Below are 18,511 nucleotides of genomic sequence, written 5' to 3' on the forward strand. Positions count from 1 at the left end.
ACTCCCAATTGCACCAAGATCTCTCCACACGCCACGCCAATCATCTTATTCACGCACACAGAGTATACCAACCAAGACAATAAAACATACTGCGATTCATACGCATTTCTCAGTATCCAACCGTGCACACATCTTTACAGAAATCAACAAGACAGTCTATCACTACAAAGAAAACGGGACCATAATTGTTCATTGTGTGTTTGCATGACCGGCTTGGGTCTTTTGTTTTATGTATATATTATGCTCGTTGTTCGAGTCAGGTGTGTACATGTGTTGTGAGAAGATACAGCTCTTTTGGTGAGATTTGGGTGGCCCTGAAAAGGGCCGGGGTTTGCTTGCTTTCGATGAGGAGAGTCAGATCCTTTAGCCGCCGAAGCCGTACAGGGTGCGGCCTTGGCGTTTCAGAGCGTAGACAACGTCCATGGCGGTCACCGTCTTGCGCTTGGCGTGCTCGGTGTAGGTCACCGCGTCGCGGATCACATTCTCCAGGAACACCTTCAGAACGCCTCGGGTCTCCTCGTAGATCAGACCGGAGATGCGCTTCACGCCGCCACGACGGGCAAGACGACGGATAGCCGGCTTAGTGATACCCTGGATGTTGTCGCGGAGAACCTTGCGGTGACGCTTGGCGCCTCCCTTTCCGAGCCCCTTGCCTCCCTTACCGCGTCCAGACATGATGATTATACGATGCTCTTGTCGAGTATCAGGAATGAATGCGCCTTCCCCTGACGGAGCAGGATTAATAAACGCCCTGCGGACCTGCGCGTAGTCCTGGCCGCCGCCACCACTAGCCAATGGGAAGACTCCAGGACAAGACAATGGATCTCCCATCCACAAGACAAACATCATGTCGGGAAAACATGACAGCAGAACAAAACGAAATAAAGTAGAGAAAACGGACGAATTCACCTGAAACACACACACACAGCCAGATAGTGGTAATAACACCAATGATGACAAGAAGCACGCACACGACAGCGTCTACGCAACAAACGAACAAACAAACAAACACACGCACGCACGGACGCACGCAACACACTCATTCAACACTCATTCACTCACTCACTCACTCACTCTCTCTCTCTCTCTCTCTCTCTCTCTACTTTGTCACCCAGAGGTCAGACTGCACTTGTGAGACTTTGTGTACTAGTATGTTTAGAAGCATGTTTGACTGTTGAAGAACGCCAATTCATTGTTCTAAGGAACGTCAAAGACGACGGTTGTTCCAGAAGGCAACGGACGCAACAAAGGATGTAACGTTAAGCTTCTTGTTGCGTCTGCTTTGTTTGGCGAAATAAGAACGTGTGCAACTTTTATTACGTCAAAATATATTTTCTTTTTGTTTCCGTTCTGTTGCTGTGAGTTGCAGGCGACGAAACGGGGCACGAATTCAGTACTAGTATACTGGCGATCGTATGGGCACGTAAATGCCTTGAAAAGCCTCGTTTCGTTTCGAATTTAGGCCCAGGTTGACGTCGCCTGCGACCTGAGGTTTGTGTGGTGTGTTTTTATGTTGCATGGTAGTCACTGAGTGACTGTAATGTGATTGCTATAGCTCTTTTGTTGAGATGTGGGTGGCCTTGAAAAAGGCCGGGGTTGGTTACGAGCAGAGTCGGTCGGTCGCTTTACTTGGAGCTGGTGTACTTGGTGACGGCCTTGGTGCCCTCGCTGACGGCATGCTTGGCCAGCTCGCCCGGCAGCAAGAGTCGCACGGCGGTCTGTATTTCGCGGCTGCTGATGGTGGAGCGCTTGTTGTAGTTAGCCAGACGAGAAGCCTCGCCAGCGATACGTTCAAAGATGTCGTTGACGAAGGAGTTCATGATTCCCATGGCCTTGCTAGAGACGCCGGTGTCGGGGTGCACCTGCTTCAGCACCTTGTAGATGTAGACACCGAACGTTTCCCTTCTCTTTCTCCTCCTTCCGCGCTTCTTGTCTCCGGCGGGCCTGGCCTTGCCAGCTTTCTTGGCGGCTTTTCCACTTGGCGGCATGACGACGTTTTTGGCGTATTAGACAGCAAAGAATATAATCGCCCTTGCCTCGGCTTGGGCTTTATATGGGAGAACAATGCAAATTTTGGGATTGTCTAGTCCAAGGCACGGACGTGGTAGAACTTGTCACCTCGAACTCTCTCTATTGGTTCGCTGTCGGAAGCCGTGAATCCAGCGGCGGGGTATAAATTGTTTGGACAGAAGATAATGTCTCTTCATTCCCTCATTCTTTTTGCTTCCGTTTGACGCACATCAATCAACTACAGTTTACTACAATATGTCTGGACGTGGTAAAGGAGGCAAGGCACGCGCAAAGGCCAAGAGCCGTTCTTCCTGTGCGGGTCTCCAGTTCCCGGTCGGTCGGGTGCATCGCTTCCTGCGCAAGGGAAACTACGCCCAGCGCGTGGGTGCCGGTGCACCGGTGTACCTGGCGGCCGTGCTGGAGTACCTGACGGCCGAGATCCTGGAGCTGGCCGGTAACGCTGCCCGTGACAACAAGAAGACCAGAATCATCCCCCGTCACCTTCAACTGGCCGTCCGTAACGACGAAGAGTTGAACAAGCTGCTGGGCGGCGTAACCATCGCACAAGGCGGAGTTCTCCCCAACATCCACGCCGTCCTTCTACCCAAGAAGACCAGCAAGGCTCAGTAAATTCCAGACGGAGACCGAACCACCAAAACCCCGGCCCTTTTCAGGGCCACCCACATCCTCTCGAAGGAACTGTATCATCTACACACTAATTCAACTGCATAAAGCCAAATATACGTATGAATACATGACCAAAACACACAGTACATCTTTGGAGACTAACAAGACAATTTAGCACTGAAAGTACCCTTGCACATCTCATTTCAAGATAGCATACAGACAACGTTGCACGGTAATGCGTGAGCAAGACCGACCACACAAGAAATAACCGCAATGTCGCAATATCAAGTATGTGATTTGATGCTAGCTGACAATATCTGTATGCTATATGTGTTTGTGTGGCCGGAGAGGGTGGTGGAACGGACACTTTTGCACGGAGTACGGACACTTCTGAAGAAGATCATGTTTTTATTGATATAGCTTCTACGCGTAATTCGCCTGATTGGTTTGTCTGTATAGGTATGTAGGGGGGGGGAGGAGTAGTCGACTTGTGATGTGTAACTGTATTTCTGAGGTAAGTGTGGCAGAATCATGCGTCTGTTTAAAGAAACGTGAACGATGTAGATCTTTCTGGGATATGTGAGTGGCCCTAAAAAGGGCCGGGGTTGTCGATCTTGTTGCGATCCTCCTTAGGCTCGCTCCCCTCGGATGCGGCGCGCGAGCTGGATGTCCTTGGCATGATGGTGACGCGCTTGGCGTGGATGGCGCACAGGTTGGTGTCCTCGAAGAGAGCGACCAGGTAGGCCTCGCTGGCTTCCTGCAGGGCCATGACCGCCGAGCTCTGGAAGCGCAGGTCGGTCTTGAAGTCTTGGGCGATCTCCCGCACCAGGCGCTGGAAGGGCAGCTTGCGGATGAGCAGCTCGGTCGACTTCTGGTAGCGACGGATCTCTCTCAGGGCCACGGTACCGGGCCTGTAGCGGTGAGGCTTCTTGAGGCCGCCGGTAGCAGGAGCGCTCTTGCGCGCGGCCTTGGTTGCCAGCTGCTTCCTGGGGGCTTTGCCCCCGGTGGACTTACGGGCGGTCTGCTTGGTACGTGCCATGTCGAACTGATGAACTTCGTCTACGCTCAAGTACAAGACAAGAAAAGTAGTCGGCGAGCGATGGGGAGTGAATTTATAAGACCCGCTAATCAGATGCCCGCAGATTACAATTGGCCGGCGCCCTGCCGTCTGATTGGTTGCCTCGCTAGAATCCGACCTTGCGATTGGTCAGTTGTCGTGTCTCCACGATCCGATGTTTGCAGCAAACTCGCCACTTTTTTTGGGGGGGGGGGTCTTGCATGAAAGATGTGCACTTTAGAATGACAATTCGCTCCATGTGTCTTATAGATTTACAGCGGCAACAACACACATCTATCCTGTTCCTCAATAAAGTTTGCGACTGGTGGCATACGATATCGCCAAGAAACTCGGACGTCTTTCGTTGTCTTAGCCAGTGCGTGCGTGCGTGCGTGCGTACGTTCCTACACACGCTCATACAGTGATGATACACACACACACACGCACACACACACAAACATACTAACATTCGTGCTTTTGGTAGTGTGTCTGCGAGTGGGAAGACTTGCCTTTTAATTCATTTTTCATTCATTCATTCATTTCTTTCTTTCTTTCTTTCTTTCTTTGAGGGGATGGTGTGTAGATATTCGTGTGGACATGGGATAACTTTGACGTGGATGACATAGTTCTTTTGTTAGGATGTGGGTGGCCCTGAAAAGGGCCGGGGTTTATAGAAAGTTCGACTCTTCACTTCTTCTTGGGCTTGGACGCCTTCTTGGAAGGCGCTGCCTTCTTAACGGCCGGCTTCTTTTTTGATGTCTTCTTGGTGGGTTTCTTGGCAGCTGGTTTCTTGGCCGGAGATTTCTTGGCCTTCTTGGCGGCTGGCTTCTTGGTCTTCTTTGGGGTGGCAGCCTTCTTGGCCTTTGGCTTTTTCTGCTTGGTGGCCTTGGGTTTCGTGGCCTTCTTAGCCGCGGGTTTCTTGACTGGCTTCTTGGCGGCCTTCTCGGCGGCTTTCTTGGCTGCGACGTTGATTTTAAAGGATCCCGACGCCCCCGTGCCTTTAACCTGAAGGATGGTACCCTTGTCCACCAAGGCTTTCAGGGCGCGCTTGACGAAGTGCGCTTTCTTGTCCACGTCGAACTTGTAGTTGGCGGCGATGTACTTCTTGATGGCCGGCACGGAAGAACCGGTACGGTCCTTGAGTGCTTCCAGAGCCGCCGTAATCATGGCGGTGGTGGGCGGGTGAGCCGCCGGGGCCTTGGTCGCCTTTGGCTTGCTAGCCTTCTTGGGGGACGATGCTGCAGCGGACATGACGGTTTTCTTTGTCTGCGATGGACGTGCAAATGAACCCGACATCTTGTCAAGCTGGCGTCATGTAGCCGTGGTGCGAACGTGGTCGGAGACGTCGCGGCTTGTCTGCGTCTTATTGTCCGTCGCGGCGAAATTTGTGTTTCTTTCCTAACTTTATGGTTGAATTTCTCCATTCCCGGGTATCGAAAATGTTACTGGCTCGGTTTCCGTACAAGAGGACACGTCCACCTCACTAATTTGATGGAAGAGGCTGGTCACTAGCCCTCAGATACTGAGATATTTGCCATACTTATCAGTAAGCACGCCCTGAGAGTGCCGACGGCTGATCGAGTTTGCATGCAGAGAAACGAGTGACCGCATGGATCGATGAGCACCAAGGCTTACGACGCAGATATAACATATTTGAGCTAAGCAACTTCACTACGCGTGAACGAGCAGAGATCGACAAGATATAGACCATAAGCAACACACACTCCCAATTGCACCAAGATCTCTCCACACGCCACGCCAATCATCTTCTTCACGCACACAGAGTATACCAACCAAGACAATAAAACATACTGCGATTCATACGCATTTCTTAGTATCCAACCGTGCACACATCTTTACAGAAATCAACAAGACTACAAAGAAAACGGGACCATGTTTGTTCATTGTGTGTTTGCATGACCGGCTTGGGTCTTTTGTTTTATGTATATATTATGCTCGTTGTTCGAGTCAGGTGTGTACATGTGTTGTGAGAAGATACAGCTCTTTTGGGGAGATTTGGGTGGCCCTGAAAAGGGCCGGGGTTTGCTTGCTTTCGATGAGGAGAGTCAGATCCTTTAGCCGCCGAAGCCGTACAGGGTGCGGCCTTGGCGTTTCAGAGCGTAGACAACGTCCATGGCGGTCACCGTCTTGCGCTTGGCGTGCTCGGTGTAGGTCACCGCGTCGCGGATCACATTCTCCAGGAACACCTTCAGAACGCCTCGGGTCTCCTCGTAGATCAGACCGGAGATGCGCTTCACGCCGCCACGACGGGCAAGACGACGGATAGCCGGCTTAGTGATACCCTGGATGTTGTCGCGGAGAACCTTGCGGTGACGCTTGGCGCCTCCCTTTCCGAGCCCCTTGCCTCCCTTACCGCGTCCAGACATGATGATTATACGATGCTCTTGTCGAGTATCAGGAATGAATGCGCCTTCCCCTGACGGAGCAGGATTAATAAACGCCCTGCGGACCTGCGCGTAGTCCTGGCCGCCGCCACCACTAGCCAATGGGAAGACTCCAGGACAAGACAATGGATCTCCCATCCACAAGACAAACATCATGTCGGGAAAACATGACAGCAGAACAAAACGAAATAAAGTAGAGAAAACGGACGAATTCACCTGAAACACACACACACAGCCAGATAGTGGTAATAACACCAATGATGACAAGAAGCACGCACACGACAGCGTCTACGCAACAAACGAACAAACAAACAAACACACGCACGCACGGACGCACGCAACACACTCATTCAACACTCATTCACTCACTCACTCACTCACTCTCTCTCTCTCTCTCTCTCTCTCTCTACTTTGTCACCCAGAGGTCAGACTGCACTTGTGAGACTTTGTGTACTAGTATGTTTAGAAGCATGTTTGACTGTTGAAGAACGCCAATTCATTGTTCTAAGGAACGTCAAAGACGACGGTTGTTCCAGAAGGCAACGGACGCAACAAAGGATGTAACGTTAAGCTTCTTGTTGCGTCTGCTTTGTTTGGCGAAATAAGAACGTGTGCAACTTTTATTACGTCAAAATATATTTTCTTTTTGTTTCCGTTCTGTTGCTGTGAGTTGCAGGCGACGAAACGGGGCACGAATTCAGTACTAGTATACTGGCGATCGTATGGGCACGTAAATGCCTTGAAAAGCCTCGTTTCGTTTCGAATTTAGGCCCAGGTTGACGTCGCCTGCGACCTGAGGTTTGTGTGGTGTGTTTTTATGTTGCATGGTAGTCACTGAGTGACTGTAATGTGATTGCTATAGCTCTTTTGTTGAGATGTGGGTGGCCTTGAAAAAGGCCGGGGTTGGTTACGAGCAGAGTCGGTCGGTCGCTTTACTTGGAGCTGGTGTACTTGGTGACGGCCTTGGTGCCCTCGCTGACGGCATGCTTGGCCAGCTCGCCCGGCAGCAAGAGTCGCACGGCGGTCTGTATTTCGCGGCTGCTGATGGTGGAGCGCTTGTTGTAGTTAGCCAGACGAGAAGCCTCGCCAGCGATACGTTCAAAGATGTCGTTGACGAAGGAGTTCATGATTCCCATGGCCTTGCTAGAGACGCCGGTGTCGGGGTGCACCTGCTTCAGCACCTTGTAGATGTAGACACCGAACGTTTCCCTTCTCTTTCTCCTCCTTCCGCGCTTCTTGTCTCCGGCGGGCCTGGCCTTGCCAGCTTTCTTGGCGGCTTTTCCACTTGGCGGCATGACGACGTTTTTGGCGTATTAGACAGCAAAGAATATAATCGCCCTTGCCTCGGCTTGGGCTTTATATGGGAGAACAATGCAAATTTTGGGATTGTCTAGTCCAAGGCACGGACGTGGTAGAACTTGTCACCTCGAACTCTCTCTATTGGTTCGCTGTCGGAAGCCGTGAATCCAGCGGCGGGGTATAAATTGTTTGGACAGAAGATAATGTCTCTTCATTCCCTCATTCTTTTTGCTTCCGTTTGACGCACATCAATCAACTACAGTTTACTACAATATGTCTGGACGTGGTAAAGGAGGCAAGGCACGCGCAAAGGCCAAGAGCCGTTCTTCCTGTGCGGGTCTCCAGTTCCCGGTCGGTCGGGTGCATCGCTTCCTGCGCAAGGGAAACTACGCCCAGCGCGTGGGTGCCGGTGCACCGGTGTACCTGGCGGCCGTGCTGGAGTACCTGACGGCCGAGATCCTGGAGCTGGCCGGTAACGCTGCCCGTGACAACAAGAAGACCAGAATCATCCCCCGTCACCTTCAACTGGCCGTCCGTAACGACGAAGAGTTGAACAAGCTGCTGGGCGGCGTAACCATCGCACAAGGCGGAGTTCTCCCCAACATCCACGCCGTCCTTCTACCCAAGAAGACCAGCAAGGCTCAGTAAATTCCAGACGGAGACCGAACCACCAAAACCCCGGCCCTTTTCAGGGCCACCCACATCCTCTCGAAGGAACTGTATCATCTACACACTAATTCAACTGCATAAAGCCAAATATACGTATGAATACATGACCAAAACACACAGTACATCTTTGGAGACTAACAAGACAATTTAGCACTGAAAGTACCCTTGCACATCTCATTTCAAGATAGCATACAGACAACGTTGCACGGTAATGCGTGAGCAAGACCGACCACACAAGAAATAACCGCAATGTCGCAATATCAAGTATGTGATTTGATGCTAGCTGACAATATCTGTATGCTATATGTGTTTGTGTGGCCGGAGAGGGTGGTGGAACGGACACTTTTGCACGGAGTACGGACACTTCTGAAGAAGATCATGTTTTTATTGATATAGCTTCTACGCGTAATTCGCCTGATTGGTTTGTCTGTATAGGTATGTAGGGGGGGGGAGGAGTAGTCGACTTGTGATGTGTAACTGTATTTCTGAGGTAAGTGTGGCAGAATCATGCGTCTGTTTAAAGAAACGTGAACGATGTAGATCTTTCTGGGATATGTGAGTGGCCCTAAAAAGGGCCGGGGTTGTCGATCTTGTTGCGATCCTCCTTAGGCTCGCTCCCCTCGGATGCGGCGCGCGAGCTGGATGTCCTTGGCATGATGGTGACGCGCTTGGCGTGGATGGCGCACAGGTTGGTGTCCTCGAAGAGAGCGACCAGGTAGGCCTCGCTGGCTTCCTGCAGGGCCATGACCGCCGAGCTCTGGAAGCGCAGGTCGGTCTTGAAGTCTTGGGCGATCTCCCGCACCAGGCGCTGGAAGGGCAGCTTGCGGATGAGCAGCTCGGTCGACTTCTGGTAGCGACGGATCTCTCTCAGGGCCACGGTACCGGGCCTGTAGCGGTGAGGCTTCTTGAGGCCGCCGGTAGCAGGAGCGCTCTTGCGCGCGGCCTTGGTTGCCAGCTGCTTCCTGGGGGCTTTGCCCCCGGTGGACTTACGGGCGGTCTGCTTGGTACGTGCCATGTCGAACTGATGAACTTCGTCTACGCTCAAGTACAAGACAAGAAAAGTAGTCGGCGAGCGATGGGGAGTGAATTTATAAGACCCGCTAATCAGATGCCCGCAGATTACAATTGGCCGGCGCCCTGCCGTCTGATTGGTTGCCTCGCTAGAATCCGACCTTGCGATTGGTCAGTTGTCGTGTCTCCACGATCCGATGTTTGCAGCAAACTCGCCACTTTTTTTGGGGGGGGGGGTCTTGCATGAAAGATGTGCACTTTAGAATGACAATTCGCTCCATGTGTCTTATAGATTTACAGCGGCAACAACACACATCTATCCTGTTCCTCAATAAAGTTTGCGACTGGTGGCATACGATATCGCCAAGAAACTCGGACGTCTTTCGTTGTCTTAGCCAGTGCGTGCGTGCGTGCGTGCGTACGTTCCTACACACGCTCATACAGTGATGATACACACACACACACGCACACACACACAAACATACTAACATTCGTGCTTTTGGTAGTGTGTCTGCGAGTGGGAAGACTTGCCTTTTAATTCATTTTTCATTCATTCATTCATTTCTTTCTTTCTTTCTTTCTTTCTTTGAGGGGATGGTGTGTAGATATTCGTGTGGACATGGGATAACTTTGACGTGGATGACATAGTTCTTTTGTTAGGATGTGGGTGGCCCTGAAAAGGGCCGGGGTTTATAGAAAGTTCGACTCTTCACTTCTTCTTGGGCTTGGACGCCTTCTTGGAAGGCGCTGCCTTCTTAACGGCCGGCTTCTTTTTTGATGTCTTCTTGGTGGGTTTCTTGGCAGCTGGTTTCTTGGCCGGAGATTTCTTGGCCTTCTTGGCGGCTGGCTTCTTGGTCTTCTTTGGGGTGGCAGCCTTCTTGGCCTTTGGCTTTTTCTGCTTGGTGGCCTTGGGTTTCGTGGCCTTCTTAGCCGCGGGTTTCTTGACTGGCTTCTTGGCGGCCTTCTCGGCGGCTTTCTTGGCTGCGACGTTGATTTTAAAGGATCCCGACGCCCCCGTGCCTTTAACCTGAAGGATGGTACCCTTGTCCACCAAGGCTTTCAGGGCGCGCTTGACGAAGTGCGCTTTCTTGTCCACGTCGAACTTGTAGTTGGCGGCGATGTACTTCTTGATGGCCGGCACGGAAGAACCGGTACGGTCCTTGAGTGCTTCCAGAGCCGCCGTAATCATGGCGGTGGTGGGCGGGTGAGCCGCCGGGGCCTTGGTCGCCTTTGGCTTGCTAGCCTTCTTGGGGGACGATGCTGCAGCGGACATGACGGTTTTCTTTGTCTGCGATGGACGTGCAAATGAACCCGACATCTTGTCAAGCTGGCGTCATGTAGCCGTGGTGCGAACGTGGTCGGAGACGTCGCGGCTTGTCTGCGTCTTATTGTCCGTCGCGGCGAAATTTGTGTTTCTTTCCTAACTTTATGGTTGAATTTCTCCATTCCCGGGTATCGAAAATGTTACTGGCTCGGTTTCCGTACAAGAGGACACGTCCACCTCACTAATTTGATGGAAGAGGCTGGTCACTAGCCCTCAGATACTGAGATATTTGCCATACTTATCAGTAAGCACGCCCTGAGAGTGCCGACGGCTGATCGAGTTTGCATGCAGAGAAACGAGTGACCGCATGGATCGATGAGCACCAAGGCTTACGACGCAGATATAACATATTTGAGCTAAGCAACTTCACTACGCGTGAACGAGCAGAGATCGACAAGATATAGACCATAAGCAACACACACTCCCAATTGCACCAAGATCTCTCCACACGCCACGCCAATCATCTTCTTCACGCACACAGAGTATACCAACCAAGACAATAAAACATACTGCGATTCATACGCATTTCTTAGTATCCAACCGTGCACACATCTTTACAGAAATCAACAAGACTACAAAGAAAACGGGACCATGTTTGTTCATTGTGTGTTTGCATGACCGGCTTGGGTCTTTTGTTTTATGTATATATTATGCTCGTTGTTCGAGTCAGGTGTGTACATGTGTTGTGAGAAGATACAGCTCTTTTGGGGAGATTTGGGTGGCCCTGAAAAGGGCCGGGGTTTGCTTGCTTTCGATGAGGAGAGTCAGATCCTTTAGCCGCCGAAGCCGTACAGGGTGCGGCCTTGGCGTTTCAGAGCGTAGACAACGTCCATGGCGGTCACCGTCTTGCGCTTGGCGTGCTCGGTGTAGGTCACCGCGTCGCGGATCACATTCTCCAGGAACACCTTCAGAACGCCTCGGGTCTCCTCGTAGATCAGACCGGAGATGCGCTTCACGCCGCCACGACGGGCAAGACGACGGATAGCCGGCTTAGTGATACCCTGGATGTTGTCGCGGAGAACCTTGCGGTGACGCTTGGCTTGAAAAGTCTGTTATTTCGGTCCCTTCTTCCGTCCGGGCGCACTACTTTCAGCCGACGCACAGGCGCGGTAAAAATAGGGATGGATTCGCCCGTATCAGGTAAGTAAATCGGTCTTCCGGGTCGACTTTTTGCCGAAATGCACCGGGATGCATACAAAGAAGGCCGAAATTTGCCGCAATAATGTACAGTATGTTTTGATGAGTTACCATGGCAAGGTGCTATATTGTGGATGCTGTCTGAAACGTCTGACTGTCTCAAAATTTTATCCAGTTGCTTTGAGTAATTATTTTTGTATTGTCTAACTATATTGTAGAATTGAAAAATGTCTCTCTCTCTCTCTCTCTCTCTCTCTCTCTCTCTCTCTCTCTCTCTCTCTCTCTCTCTCTCTCTCTCTCTCTCTCTCTCTCTCTCTCTCTCTCTCTCTCTATATATATATATATATATATATATATATATATATATATATATATATATATATATATATATATATATATATGGCCTTGGGTACAAGAAATCACCAGAGAAAACTGGGTTATGGCGAACGGGGTGATTTCCATCTGCCATATTTTTTTCGTTACAGATTTTACAATTTATATTTTTAGAGGCGCTACTGTATTTCGGTGGATTTCATCCTTGTTTATGTGTATTCCAGTGTATCCTGTTGTAGTATGTTGTATTCCGGTACAGTCAGACCCTATGTGAAGTTTTCAAAACATTCACTTGACATGTGGTGCCGGGATGAAGCGCTTGTAGGATGATAGTGGGTCGTTTGTAGCTGCACTATGTAAGATTTGGTCAATACAGAAAGTCTATTCCCAATTTTACTATTTGTTCAGTTGTAAAACTCAATAGCCACCATAGTAGATTATAGAGGCCTGCACATACCTAAAAAGTGTTGTCATATTGATCATAAATTATAATCTTTCATTTATCAAATTATTTCTCAATATCAATCCATATATTACATGGCAAAAGGTAATGTTGTTGCTGAAATCATGGTACTAGATCAAAGAAAGGGGTGCATTGCATTGAATGAGCCATACAAAGCTGAAATTTGAATAATCCTCTTATTCTTTATGTTAAGTAAACCCATATCTTTACCCCAGATTATTTGCAAAAAAAAATTGTATTCTAATTCTTTTTCTGCGATTTCTCTCTGTCGCTCCAATGTTTTTCTGAAAAAAATCCGAGAAGCAACAAATTAATTTGGTGTGGCCTAGTGATACTGTACTATGAATGTAGGCACTAATGTGTCTGCGTTCCTCAACCTGTATGACACACATAACGTTGTCTGTCCTCACTAAGAAGTGAGTGATTGATCTGGCTTTAAAGTCATCTTTACAACTGACTAACAAGTTTCTTTGTACACAACCAGGTTTCTCTTCCTTCTCAGCTTCCTTCTTTTGCGTTCTCGTATTCATTCCCCCTTGATACTGTCTGCCTGTTTTATATGTTCTAACGGTAGAGCCAAATGTTCTCCATGTCTCACCTATGTATACCTTTTTGAAACTCTTGTCAATGTATTCTGTATACATGGTATGCTTTCAACTGAGTCTTCATAACAAGTTTGTTTGAAATGTACCACTTGTGGTTACAGGCTTGACTACTGTGACTATGTTCTGCTTCTAGAAACTTCTCCAGTGAATTTGTCTATCCTTTTATGTAAGGGCCCTGTCACACTTGTGCATACATTCAAGTGCGTGTGAGTTGCGCATTAACATTTTTTTTTTTGGTTTAAGTAAGGTTTGCGGGGAAAAGTTGTTTTCTACTTTCAATCACCGTTGTGCAGCCTAGTGATCGAACCTAAAAAATCATTTATTCAGCTGCAAACTTAACCTAAACGAAAAACATGTCGACACGCAACTCATGCGGACTTATATATTAGCACAAGTGTGACTGGCTTAAGTTGGGGATACTACGCACTGGTACAGAAACATTTTGTCTTCCTCAATAAGAATGCTGTCCATTGCTTCGGCCAGGTGTTCACTGAACCTCAACTAGGTTTTTACTCTTTGGTTGTGTACAGAGAACTTTGCTTTTAAGCAATGATTTACCCACCTGATGAAACCACACCGCATCAGCACTACAGATCTACATTGTAGCAGTGCACACCCCCCATTCCTTGCACTGGGAGTGTCAGGATTTGTCTACAATAGTGCACTTTTCAGTAGTGTGACAAGTTTGTTTTTATTATTGTGCAACAATGCATGTCTAGACCATGTTTTAAGTATTGAAATGTTTGGACTCTGTGTATTGTATCACAATATCTGTTGCAGGTAAGAAAGATGTTGAGTCCATAACATATTTTTCATGTATCTAAAGCAATGGAAAATGATGCCTGGTTTTATACCTAAAGTACATTTTGAAATAGATAAATTTGTATGATGTAAATACGCTATTTTAAGTGTAAGGAAAATGTGAGTACAATGTCTGATGTAGAGACATGTAGTTGAGTTTTAAACTGCTGTATTTGTATTGATAACTGTCAGAAGACAGTTTAGGTTTATCAGATTTATCATCGGTGACGGGTTTGATATATATGTATATTTGGAGAAGGAGCTAGCACAAAAGATATTTTTACAATTGTGCAATGTTATACAAAGCAAACTTTTTGATGTATTTCATACTAAGGCTTTGATTATTGGGGCCTTTCTATTTATTTGTGTATCTTTCTCCATGTAGAAAGTTTAAGATAATCAGATGGTGAGAACAATACTTTGTTATGCAAAAGTCCCAGAATAGTTTATCTCATTTCTTGTCTTTGATTTCCTGCTATATACATGTCTCTTGCATTTCAAGCGTCAGTGAAGAAAAATGAATGACATAATTGATTTGGTAATTTGAAATCCAGAGTTGCTTTGTTTTAATCAGTGTATAAGATAGTGCTGTGTACCTAAACCCATGTTCAGACTCAGGTCCAGATTTAGATCCAGAGGTTCAGGTTCAGGTCCGGACTTATAAGTCCGGACCTGAACCCATGGCATATTTGCATTTTAAGAGTCAATGAAGAAAAATGAATTACATACATGTAATTGATTTGGTAATTTGAAATCCAGAGTTACTTTTGTTTTAATCAGTGTATAAAATAGTGACGTGTACTTAAGCCCAGGTTCAAATTTTTTTCAAGTCCGGACTTGTTTCCAGACGCTTAGTTTTTTTTGGACTTGAACCTTAACTTTAGGTCCAGTCCGGATCAGGTCCGGGGTTAAGGTACGCAGCACTAGTATAAAATCATTGATGACCATTGGTCACACCATAAATACCCTTTACACATATGCCTAAATAAGGTGTGACCATCAATGGTTCACACCATAAATACATTCAACATATATAAATTCCCACAAATTTCGTCGATAGAAAAAGAATCTGTTTACGCTTTGTGTGTATTGTTGCTTTTTAGTAAAACTTGTACTGTTTGCATGATATTCCCATTGCAAAGTCAAGGATAACGCAAATCCAGTTTAGGATGGGTAGAAAGTCGCATGTGTCGCAAGTCGAAAAAGGCATTCAAGTGTTAACTGTCCTGTGTGGTGTAGAGATATGTTGGCTTTTAGACTGTAGGATTTGGATGGTGGACCTTTTCCACTCTAGCTGTAAATGCGCTTTCTTATTAAAGCAACTGCCTCTCGGGGTGAGACGGCTGCAGTTCAGTGACCTATCGCAAGTGGGCGTGAGACGCCGATGAGCCGACAGATCTTTTGTTGATTTTATCTCCATGAAAAATGGAGATATAGGTTTGGGTGTGTCTGTCTGTCTGTTTATTTGTGTTTCCGCACCACTCCGGTCAGCATAACTCAAGAGCCTCTTGATGGATTACAATGAAATTTAGTATGTGGGCAGATGTTGGGCAGCCGAAATTCAGGGTCGATTTTGGGCCCCCTGGTATGTGACCTTGGTACTGCAGCAGAACTTCAATTTTTGTATATTTTGACCTGGACGTGCTGTGGTCTTGATTTCTGGGTGGCAGATAGCTTGTGATGTAATAAAGAAGTGGTGTAGGTTTGGGCCCCCTAGCAGCTTCCTCTAGAACTGCAGGGGCTTTTTGTGAAAATCTTCCAAGGAGAATAACTGAACAAAGGAACAACGGATTTCCATGATATTTAGTACGCAGGTAGCTTAGATAGAGATATACACAATGAAGTGCAAATTATGCTAATTAGGACTTAATTTGCATAGCTAATGAGGAAAATCTATATTTGCAGTGTTTTCCATTATCAGACTCAAATACATGAATCGTATGGAGTTTATGGAAAGTGGATCATCAACAGCTACCAATTATGCAAATAAATTCCTAATTTTCATAATTAATGCAAAACACCATATCTCATCTAATTGGAAAATTATGGGACTGTCGATATGAAATTTAGTATGCAGGTAACTTAGACAAAAATATACATAATGAAGTGTAAATTATGCTAATTGTGAGTTAATTTGCATAGCTAATGAGGAAAATCTATATTTGCAGTGTTTTCCTCCATCAGACTCAAATACATGTAACATATGTAGTTTATGGAAAGTGGAGCATCAACAGATACCAATTTGCAAATAAATTCCTAATTTGCATAATTTACGCAAAAACACCATAATTCATCTGATTGGAAAATTATAGGACTGTCAATATTGCAACATGTGTAAGTTAGATAAAGGTGTTTATGATGATGATGATGATGATGACAGGTTTATTCAGTAGACAAACAGATACAGGCCTCATGGCAGCCCTGAGGCTGAATTAACAGGCTTGTTCACAATATCAATAATCAAATTTACAATACAGTTCACAATATCAATAATCAAATTTACAATACATTTCATTGTTACCATAACAATTACAAATTTCTTCGAATTTAAAATCTTAATGTCATATTCTCTTACTAGTCAGTGTTGTTTAGCAGAGTTACCATGTAGTAAATGGGGCTCTTAGTGAATCTGGCGGTATTTGCTTTAAAAGTCTGTAGCCGGTTACACGACCGAGTCTTTCTGCCGGAAATCGCCTCGCGGCACGGTGGGAGGCAGTCTCGGAAGATCGGGGATCTCAGTAGGGAGCGAGCATAACTTCTGCATAGTTCTAGTCGTCTTTGGGCCAGTGGTGTAAGGGAGAGTTCTGTCAGGGCTGAGCTGTAGCAGGTGTAGTTCTGTCTCAAGATGATCTTACACGCCCTCTTCTGCACTGTCTCAATTGATTCAGCCACAGTCAATCCCGGATGCCACACTTGGCATGCATATTCCCGACGCACGAAGCCGATATAAACAAGTACAAGGTCATCGGTAGTAAGGCCATGCTTGGACAATGTTCTTAACATATAGAGACGTTTGCTGCCCTTCCCAACAATCATCTCGACGTGCTTGGTCCACTTAAGGTTGCTCTGTAGTATGATGCCCAGGATGCGCGCATATTCTACAACCTTCAGCTGAGTGGGACCCACTGTGATGACAGGTGGGGGTGGTGGATGCTTCATGAAACAGAACAGAAGCACTTTACATTTGGACGGGTTCAAAGTCATATGGTTTTCATCGGTCCATCTGGCTAAGCCGTCGATGTCATCTTGGATGGTGGGCACTCTAAGAACATGTCGTGGTTCTAATAACGACAAGTCGTCGACATACTTGAAGGTATCTGCTGTCGTGTTGTCAACAGGTACCGCGTCGTTAACAAGAACTAGAAAGACCAACGGCCCTAGCTTTGTACCCTGTGGCACTCCGCACGTTAGTGTTTGCCATTCTGACACTTCACCTTGGTATCTGACTCGCTGTCGTCGTTCCGAGAGAAAACTGATGATCCAAGGAATGACAGATGGGCGGACTCCAAGCTCAATCAGTTTGTTGATGGCAGTGTGGTGATGGACGGAGTCAAAGGCTCGTGTAAAATCCGTAAGGACTAGCGTCGACAGGTGGCTACGTTTGTCTGCTGTTTCCAGAATCTTGTGCGTCAGAAACGTCAAGTAGTGTGTAGTCGAGCGGCCTCGCAGTGACCCATATTGTCGCGGGTCTACACGGGGAAGTATATCCTTGATACACCACTCAGTCATGATGCCTTCACACACCTTGGCAAACACTGATGTTAAAGAGATAGGTTTCAACTTTGACAGACTTGGTGGCATCTCCTTAGGGACCGGGATGACATCCGCGTCCTTCCAAACGTCGGGTACAACACCTTCACAGAGCGAAGTGTTCATGATATCGCACAGTGGTTGGCACAGTTCAAAAGCGAACTCCCGGACGATCCTGGGGGAAATATTATCGCTGCCAGTGGCCTTTCCGATCTTCACCTTCTTGAGTCTATGTCACATGTCCCAGAAAGAGACAAAGGGTGAAGGGGCCGGGGCAGGCAGGTACGCTTGGAGATCTTGGAGCTGCAAAGGGGCGTGCTGCTGTGATGCCGCTGCCAAGTGGACATTGATGGCGCTCGCTACAGCCTTGGGCAATGATGATGGTACGCCAGGTACTTCAACACAGAGCTGTCCTTTGCTGCAATTGGTTATATCTTTGATGGCATTGTACCACTTTCTGGGATCTGTCGTTTTGAGGTGCTCTATTTTGTTTCTGTAGAAGGCTTTCTTCGACGACTGGATGTTTTTAGAGATTTTGTTCCGAAGATGTTTCCACTTTGGGCGATTTCCCTCCGCAAAGGCTCGTTGTCGGTCTCTGATCAGAGTTTTCAAATGTGGATTAATCCAGGGTTTATCTTGCTTGTGGATTCTTACAGTCTTAACTGGGAAAAAACTGTCGACCGCACTGAGCAGAGTAGTGTAGAACGCTGAGCTCTTCTCCTGGGTGTTGTCTGCACAGTACACTTCCTCCCAATCATGGCCAGTAATCCAACATCCAAAGGCTCGCAAGTCTGACTCTCGCAGGGGTCGCACCTGTTTCTTATGGGTCTCGTTACCAGTTTTGGAAGTTGGTCTTTCCTCCCAGATAACACAGTTGTGGTCGCTGTCACCAATGGGGGGATCAGTTGTTGGTTCTTGGTAGCAGGTGGCCAAGATGTCATTGGCCAGGGTCGAGGATGGCATTCTCACGTGTCGGCATCTTCACAAGTTGTTTCAGTGAGTGCTTCGAGCAAAGGCCAG

The 18,511-nt window shown here is 47.5% G+C and overlaps 6 protein-coding genes across 6 annotated transcripts; all 6 read right to left on the bottom strand.

Moving 5' to 3' along the window:
* Positions 1–192: 192 nt before the first annotated feature.
* On the bottom strand, positions 193–2,246 carry LOC136422773 (histone H2B-like). The gene has a single exon (XM_066410639.1). It carries the CDS (start codon positions 1,986–1,988, stop codon positions 1,626–1,628), a length of 363 nt encoding a protein of 120 aa, XP_066266736.1. The 5' UTR covers positions 1,989–2,246; the 3' UTR covers positions 193–1,625.
* Positions 2,247–3,226: 980 nt separating this feature from the next.
* On the bottom strand, positions 3,227–3,676 carry LOC136423292 (histone H3, embryonic-like). The gene is made up of 2 exons (XM_066411415.1): positions 3,464–3,676; positions 3,227–3,358 (listed from the first exon to the last, which is right to left on the bottom strand). The coding sequence occupies exons 1-2, from the start codon at positions 3,674–3,676 to the stop codon at positions 3,227–3,229; spliced, it is 345 nt and encodes a 114-aa protein (XP_066267512.1).
* A 557-nt stretch (positions 3,677–4,233) lies between these two features.
* Positions 4,234–5,537, bottom strand: LOC136423160 (histone H1-like). Its single transcript, XM_066411209.1, has one exon. The coding sequence runs from the start codon at positions 4,988–4,990 to the stop codon at positions 4,382–4,384; it is 609 nt and encodes a 202-aa protein (XP_066267306.1). The 5' UTR covers positions 4,991–5,537; the 3' UTR covers positions 4,234–4,381.
* A 61-nt stretch (positions 5,538–5,598) lies between these two features.
* Positions 5,599–7,394, bottom strand: LOC136423161 (histone H2B-like). Its single transcript, XM_066411210.1, has one exon. It carries the CDS (start codon positions 7,392–7,394, stop codon positions 7,032–7,034), a length of 363 nt encoding a protein of 120 aa, XP_066267307.1. The 3' UTR covers positions 5,599–7,031.
* A 1,238-nt stretch (positions 7,395–8,632) lies between these two features.
* On the bottom strand, positions 8,633–9,082 carry LOC136423293 (histone H3, embryonic-like). The gene is made up of 2 exons (XM_066411416.1): positions 8,870–9,082; positions 8,633–8,764 (listed from the first exon to the last, which is right to left on the bottom strand). The coding sequence occupies exons 1-2, from the start codon at positions 9,080–9,082 to the stop codon at positions 8,633–8,635; spliced, it is 345 nt and encodes a 114-aa protein (XP_066267513.1).
* Positions 9,083–9,639: 557 nt separating this feature from the next.
* Positions 9,640–11,461, bottom strand: LOC136422684 (histone H1-like). The gene has a single exon (XM_066410517.1). The coding sequence runs from the start codon at positions 10,394–10,396 to the stop codon at positions 9,788–9,790; it is 609 nt and encodes a 202-aa protein (XP_066266614.1). The 5' UTR covers positions 10,397–11,461; the 3' UTR covers positions 9,640–9,787.
* Positions 11,462–18,511: the final 7,050 nt, after the last annotated feature.

This window comes from Branchiostoma lanceolatum, chromosome 17 (assembly GCF_035083965.1).
Source record: "Branchiostoma lanceolatum isolate klBraLanc5 chromosome 17, klBraLanc5.hap2, whole genome shotgun sequence".
NCBI classification, from domain to species: domain Eukaryota; kingdom Metazoa; phylum Chordata; class Leptocardii; order Amphioxiformes; family Branchiostomatidae; genus Branchiostoma; species Branchiostoma lanceolatum.